This window comes from Chanos chanos, chromosome 3, assembly GCF_902362185.1.
Source record: "Chanos chanos chromosome 3, fChaCha1.1, whole genome shotgun sequence".
In the NCBI taxonomy this organism is placed as follows: Eukaryota; Metazoa; Chordata; class Actinopteri; order Gonorynchiformes; family Chanidae; genus Chanos; species Chanos chanos.
Window position 1 is genome coordinate 2,435,001 of NC_044497.1, and position 7,500 is coordinate 2,442,500.

The 7,500-nt window shown below is 44.9% G+C and overlaps 1 protein-coding gene across 1 annotated transcript in view; it reads left to right on the plus strand.

Moving 5' to 3' along the window:
• The window catches only part of srcin1b (SRC kinase signaling inhibitor 1b), a 36,920-nt gene that overhangs the window by 20,724 nt on the left and 8,696 nt on the right, over window positions 1–7,500 (plus strand). Inside the window, exons 7-11 of the mRNA XM_030769732.1 lie at window positions 198–238; window positions 665–688; window positions 1,821–1,981; window positions 2,496–2,671; window positions 3,021–3,151. Of these exons, the coding sequence (XP_030625592.1) occupies window positions 198–238; window positions 665–688; window positions 1,821–1,981; window positions 2,496–2,671; window positions 3,021–3,151 (533 nt within the window). The remainder of the gene's footprint in view (window positions 1–197; window positions 239–664; window positions 689–1,820; window positions 1,982–2,495; window positions 2,672–3,020; window positions 3,152–7,500) is intronic.

A 7,500-nucleotide genomic window follows, 5' to 3' on the forward strand; every position in this document is an offset into this window, starting at 1 on the left:
ACGGTGGAATGAATCAAACCCCAATTTAACTTAGAGTTTATTTAAGGCGAAACATGACTTGTGAAAAGAATATATGGTGAAGTTTTCCCCTAAACGGAATGCACTTTGGAAGGGAGTGAGTGTCCCAGTGAGACAGGTGAAAGGGGACACTGCTGTGTGCTTTTTCTGAATCAGAATCTTTGTTTTCTCTTTCACAGTGACAAAGCTGAGACAGCCAGCGACTGCTCTGCCACAGAACGTGAGTACTCTCTCTCTCTCTTACCTTTTCTCTCCTCTTTGTCTTTCTTCCCCCAATCTCTCTCTCTCTCTCTCTCTCTCTCTCTACCTGTCTCTGTCTTTCTCTGTCTGTAGAGACTTGTAGACTTGTCACAGGATGTCCTTCCTCTCAGTCGCATTGCTCTTAAACTCAGAGCTAGCTGATTCTGCCAACTTTGGGCCCTCCAAATGTGGGTGTGTCTTAAGGAGGAGGCAGGGCCAGTTTGGAGGAGCTAATCAGGTCTTTTATACTGAAGTTCTGTTCGCTGAACATCAGACAGAGCACAGCTCAGACGTTGCTTTAGGAGGAGAGAGAGAGTGTATGTAAAGAGATGTGTTCATGTAATGGATGTGTTCATGTCTGACCGGGAGGGTTACGGATGACCACGTGACTTCTTTTGTATTTCAGACGGCCGCTTAAAAAAAAAGAAAGGTATTCTTCACTCTGTCCGTTTTTCTGTCTGTCTGTCCACGTTATCCCTGTGTTTCTGTTCAGGTGTAGACAACCCTTTCTCCTGCCAACAAACTGTAATCTGCCTGTTAAATCTCTGATGACTCAGATGTCCTGGCTTAGGATATCGGATTGGAACAAAAAACAGTACATTCATAACAGGTCCACAGGAGGAAGGTTTCAAACCCCACTGGTACCAGTTAAGAGGTTGTTTGGTTTGTTCGTTCTATGGTAGCCAATTTGAAGGCTTTAATACCCAATTGTGAGACAATCCTGGGAAACCTCTTTGGAGGCTGGTGCTTTGGGAGTCGTCAGTCCTTGTCAGGAGTTCTCCTCCTCCTCCGTGTGTGTGTGCGTGTGTGTCTTCTCTTTTCCCTTGGAATGTTGTGGCATCTCCATGGTAACCCCACTCCTCCTGACATTCCCTGAATGATCCCTGGAAAGAGCTGGTAATTTGTGGGAATGTTTTTTTTCTTGTGTGTGTGTCCTGTTGGTTCTGTGGAGATGTTTTCATGGGAATGTAACTCTCAGTATCCCAGCAATGAATGGCTGATGGGGTTGACTGGTTTTTTTTTCTTCTTGCAAGTCTTGTATTGTTTTTTACATATCTGTGAGTTTGTTTGTTTTTGATTTAAAACAGGGATGATTCAATGAAAATTTGAAGCAGCTTGTATGTGTGTGTGTTCGCGTGTTTGGTGTGTGTTGCATGAATACACACTAATAGTCATGATGTGTATTGACTGGTAATGACGTCATGGACTCTGTGGTGAAAATTACCCTCCCTACCTATGTATGTGGACCTTTTATTTATATGTGTGTGTGTGTGTATGTGTGTGTGTGTTACTGACTGAATGAGTGATAACACAACATATCGCGTGTGTATCATGTGATTTTCAGATAACCGCGTCCCTCAGCAGTAAACACAACAGAAGAAATGTCTTGTAAATATGATGGCCTTGGGGAATGACACTGGATTATGAATGATGAAACTTGAACTATGACTGATAGTGAAATTTGACTGACCCAGGATGTGTTCTCATTCTCTCCATGGCCTGCAGACCACTGCATAGTTAAATAGTGTCATGTGACCTTGTTTGCATTCTTTCATTGGTAGCCGTGACACCGTCGGCTCCTTTGGCCCTGATGCCGCCCCCACCTACCGCCACCTCCCAGCCAATCACAGTCTCCCGTTCGCAAATGCAGCTTCACCTGAGTGACCTGCAGCAGAATACCGTGGAACTGCGCAAACAGCTCAGCCAACTACGTAAACTTCAGGTCTGTGTGTGTGTGTGTGTGTGTACATGTGTGTGTGTGCGTGTACGTGCGTGCGTGCGTGTGTGCGTGTGTGTGTGTGTGTATGTGTGTATGTGTGTGTGTGTGTGTGTGTGTGTTTGTGTGTGTGTGTGTGTGTGCGTGTGTGTGTGTGTGTGTGTGCGTGTGTGCGTGTGTGTGTGTGTGTGTATGTGTGTGTGTGTGTGTTTGTGTATGTGTGTGTATGTGTGTATGTGTGTGTGTGTGTGTGTGTGTGTTTGAGTGCGTGTGTGTGTGTGTGCGCGTGTGTTTGTGTGTGTGTGTGTGAGTGTGTGCGTGTGTTTGTGTGTGTGTGTGTGTGTGTGTGAGTGTGTGTGTGCGTGTGTGTGTGCATGTGTGTGTGCGTGCGTGTGTGTTTCTTTACTCTTTGGGGCAGACTCTAGCAGAATCGACCATTGTTAGTATTGTTTAAACGAACAGTTGGAAAATGAAACTAAAGGCAAATGTATGTTATAGCTACAGGATGTGTGTGTTACAGCTACAGAATCAGGACTCTGTTCAGGCCATGCTCAGAAAGACTGAGTCAGATCTGGGTGTGTGTCTGATGGATGCGTTGCGGACTCAGGAGGATCCGTTGCAGCGGCAGCGCCTCCTAGTGGAAGAAGAGAGACTGCGCTACCTGAATGAAGAGGAGCTCATCATACAGCAGCTACAGTATGACTGTACACACACACACACACACACACACACACACGCACATACACACACACACACACACACACACACGCGCGAGCACACACACACACACACACATACACACACACACACACACACACACATACACACACGTACACGCACACATACACACACACACACACGCACACACACACGCACACACACACACGCGCACACACACACACACACACACACACACACACACACGTACACGCACACACACACATACACACACATGTACACGCACACACGCACACGTACACGCCCACATACCGGCCACACACACACACTCAGAGGTCTCTGACTCTGTATGTTGTCATGGTAACAGTGATCTAGAACACTCGGTGGAGGAGATGAGGACTGGGGCGGGGCTTAACCACTGTCTGGTGACAGAACAGGAAGTGGAGGAGAAGAGTCAGGAGCTCAGAAGACTTGGAGAAACACTCAGTGACCTCAAAAGTAAGTAACCAGTCAGAAAATGATATCAAACCAAACATAGCCAATTACACAGAAGTAAAATCTGCATACAGCCAATTAAAATGAAAGACACAACCAGAAAGGAAAGATACCTGGACAGAACCAATCAGAAATCAGATGTGCCCAAATCATCCAGTCACCGCAGGATTTTTCCACAACCAATCAGAGAGGATAACACAGAGACCGACCGCATTTTGATTTCAGGATCCTATGGTGTGTCAGGGCAGTCAGCCAATCAGAATGTCCACTTTAACATTCATTTTGATAACCCACAGGACCCTCTGAGAACAGCCTTCGTGTCCATTCTAGATTCAGTAGGGATTAATCAGACGGTCATAGGGCCCACTCATAATGGTGGCCACACCCTCGATCTTATACTAACACTCGGACTAAATGTAGGAAGTATAGTCACATTTCCACAGTCTGAAGCTATCTCAGATCATTATCTTATCTCATTCAAAATATTTCTTAGTAATAATATATGCAGCTCGCCACGCTATCATAATAAACGTACGTTTACGCCAGCTACTACGCAGAACTTTATCAATAATCTCCCAGAGTTATCAACTTTGACTGGAACAATGTCACACCCCACAGAACTTGATCAGGCAACTGAATCTTTAGAGTTAACATTCCGCAACACCTTAGATAATGTGGCCCCACTTAAAAGGAAAATAATCAGAGAGAAAAAACTAGCTCCCTGGTATAATGAGCACACACGCGCCTTAAAACGTACCACTCGAAAATTAGAACGTAAATGGCGCCAAACTAAATTGGTAGTATTCCAGTTAGCATGGAAGGAGAGCCTCCTGAGCTATAGAAAAGCTCTTAGTGCCGCTAGATCAATGTATCTCTCCACCCTAATAGAAGACAACAAAAATAATCCTAGATTTTTATTTAATATCGTATCAAAACTAACTGGGAATAAAAGCACCTCGGAAACAGGCACACCATCAATGTTCAGTGGCGACGCATTTATGAATTTTTTCAATAGCAAAATTGAAAATATCAGGCAAACAATCCAGGCTATAAATTTTAAACCAGATAATTTGATCACTAACACTGTAGATAACAATATAACTAGGCCTATATCAGATCAGCAATTAGAATGTTTTACTCCCCTTCAGGCGACCGAATTGACCTCACTAATTTCTTCATCAAAATCACCAACTTGCGTACTAGATCCCTTACCTACACGTTTCCTTAAGCAGATACTGCCAGTAGTCATCGAACCGCTTTTAAAAATAATCAATTCCTCCCTTAGTACTGGCTATGTACCTAAATCTTTTAAACTAGCAGTTATCAAACCCCTAATTAAAAAACCTGACCTTGACCCCTGTTCATTGACCAACTACAGGCCAATATCTAACCTCCCCTTTATTTCCAAGATCCTAGAAAGGGCTGTAGCACAGCAGTTATGCTCATACTTACATAAGAATAACATCCATGAACTGTATCAGTCAGGATTTAGGCCTCATCACAGCACAGAGACAGCACCGGTTAAAGTTGCAAATGACCTCTTACTGGCCTCTGATCAGGGTTGTGTCTCCTTGCTTGTGCTACTTGACCTCAGTGCAGCCTTTGACACCATTGATCATACCATTCTCCTTGATAGACTAGAAAATGTTGTTGGAGTTAAGGGAACGGCCCTCTTATGGCTTAGGTCCTACTTAACTGATCGTTATCAGTTTGTTGATGTAAATGGTGAGTCCTCTGCACATACTGAGGTAAAGTTCGGAGTCCCGCAAGGTTCTGTTTTAGGCCCACTGCTTTTCTCTTTATATATGCTACCTCTAGGTAATGTTATTCGTAAACACGGTATTAGCTTCCAATGCTATGCTGATGACACACAGTTGTATGTCTCAGCGAAGCCAGACGAGAGACACCAACTTAACAAAATTGAGGAATGTCTAAAGGATATTAGGCACTGGATGCTTACGAATTTCCTCTCACTCAACACTGAAAAAACAGAAGTACTTGTACTAGGATCACATGCAGCTAGGAGTAAGCTTTCCGACCACATAGTTACTCTGGATGGCCTTTCTCTTTCATTAGGTGCAGCAGTAAAAGATCTTGGTGTAATTATTGACCCCAGTCTTTCATTTGAAGCTCATGTAGATAATATTACCAGGATAGCCTTCTTTCATCTTAGAAATATTAACAAGATAAGAAATGCATTGTCATTTCAAGATGCTGAAAAATTGGTTCATGCTTTCATTACCTCTAGATTAGACTACTGTAATGCCTTACTGTCTGGATGCTCTACTAGGTGTATAAATAAGCTACAGTTAGTTCAGAATGCAGCAGCCAGAGTTCTTACTAGAACCAAAAAATATGATCACATCACCCCTATCTTATCCACACTGCACTGGCTCCCAGTCAAATCTCGTATTGATTATAAAATTTTACTATTAACATATAGAGCATTAAATGGTCTTGCGCCACAGTACCTGCGCGAACTCCTGGTCTTTTATGATCCACCACGCCTACTTAGATCAAAAGGTGCAGGCTATTTGTTGGTACCTCGAGTTATGATGGCTACAGCAGGGGGCAGAGCCTTCTCTTACAGAGCCCCACAGTTATGGAATAGCCTCCCAATTAATGTTCGAGACTCAGACACAGTCTCTATGTTTAAGTCAAGGCTGAAAACTTATCTGTTTAGCCAAGCCTTTTGCTAATAGCTCTTTACTAGGCAAAGGAGCAGATCTGGAGGGTTCTCGGGCATAGATTGTTTGGTGAACTGGGATGTTTGGATGCTGTCGCCCCCCCACTTTAACATGTTCACTCAGGTTTGTTGACTGTGGAGTGGGTGGCCGCCTTGTGTCCCAGAGTGCCATCATGTCCATATTACCTTCTAGCTCTCCCTTTTAGCTATGCTGTACTAGTTAGTCTTGCTGGAGTCCCTGCCTGCACTCGGCACACGATGTATATTTACCTCAACCATTATGTGGAAATGAACATCTAACAATGTGCCTCTCTCTCTCTCTCTCTCTCTCTCTCTCCCTCTCTCCCTCTCTCTCTCTCTCTCTCTCTCTCTCTCTTTCTCTGTCGAGCCACACATGCTACTCCTGAGACACCAGTGATCCTGACTCCTCCCGCCCTGTGGACTGATCCATCCTGGTGTCATCATCTTCCATCCCCCGTCAGCCTCCTGTCTACATCACCATCCCCTTTGTTCATGCCCCAATTTACTTTCAGCTGTAACTGCCCACGTGGTCGGCACCTATTGCACACCTGTCTGACCAAGGAGGGGTCTCCTCTCTCTGTGGTCCTCCTCAAGATTTCTCCCATTTTCCCATTTCCTTCTTGGGTTTTTGGGGAGTTTTTTCTTGCCCGCCATGAGGATTAAGTCAGGGGGTGCCGTCATATTTTGATTTGACTGTTGTGGCCTGTAAAGCCCCTTGAGACTGTAAACAGTGATATTGGGCTCTAAATAAACTTGAACTTGAACTTGAACTTGAACAGTCACATCGCGGCTCGGCAGTTAAACTGCACTGCTAATCTTTCTGATGCTATTTCCCCGTCCCTCTCTCTCTCTCTCTCTCACAGACACAGCACAGTAGAGTATGGTCCTGTCTTCCTTTATCGTTTCATCCGTCAATATCCTTTCCTCTCAGGCTTATCTTCTCCTGTTCCTTCCGCTCCCTGCTTTTCTGTTTTCCTGTACACTTCTGAGAACGATAGAACAAACCTCTAATCAGTCTCTCTGCCTCTCCGTCTCTCTCTCTCTCTCTCTCTGTTTCAGTCTCCCTCTCTCCCTCTCTGTTTCAGTCTCTCTCCCTCTCTGTTTCAGTCTCTCTCCCTCTCTCTCTCTCTCTCTCTCTCTCTGTTTCAGTCTCTCTCTCTCCCTCTCTGTTTCTGTCTCTCTCTCCCTCTCTCTCTCTCTCTCTCTCTCTGTTTCAGTCTCTCTCTCTCCCTCTCTCCCTCTCTCCGTTTCAGTCTCTCTCTCTCTCTGTTTCAGTCTCTCTCCCTCTCTGTTTCAGTCTCTCTCTCTTTCTCTCCCTCTCTGTTTCAGTCTTGCTCTCTCCCTCTCTCTCTCTCTCTCTCTCTCTCTCTCTCTGTTTCAGTCTCTCTCTCTCCCTCTCTCCCTCTTTGTTTCAGTCTCTCTCTCACTCTCTCTGTCTCCGTTTCAGTCTCTCTCCCTCTCTGTTTCTGTCTCTCTCTCTCTCTCTGTTTCAGTCTCTGTCTCTCCCTCTCTGTTTCAGTCTCTCTCTCTCCCTCTCTGTTTCAGTCTTTCTCTCCCTATCTCTGTCTCCGTTTCAGTCTCTCTCTCTCTCTGTTTCAGTCTTGCTCTCTCCCTCTCTCCCTCTTTGTTTCAGTCTTGCTCTCTC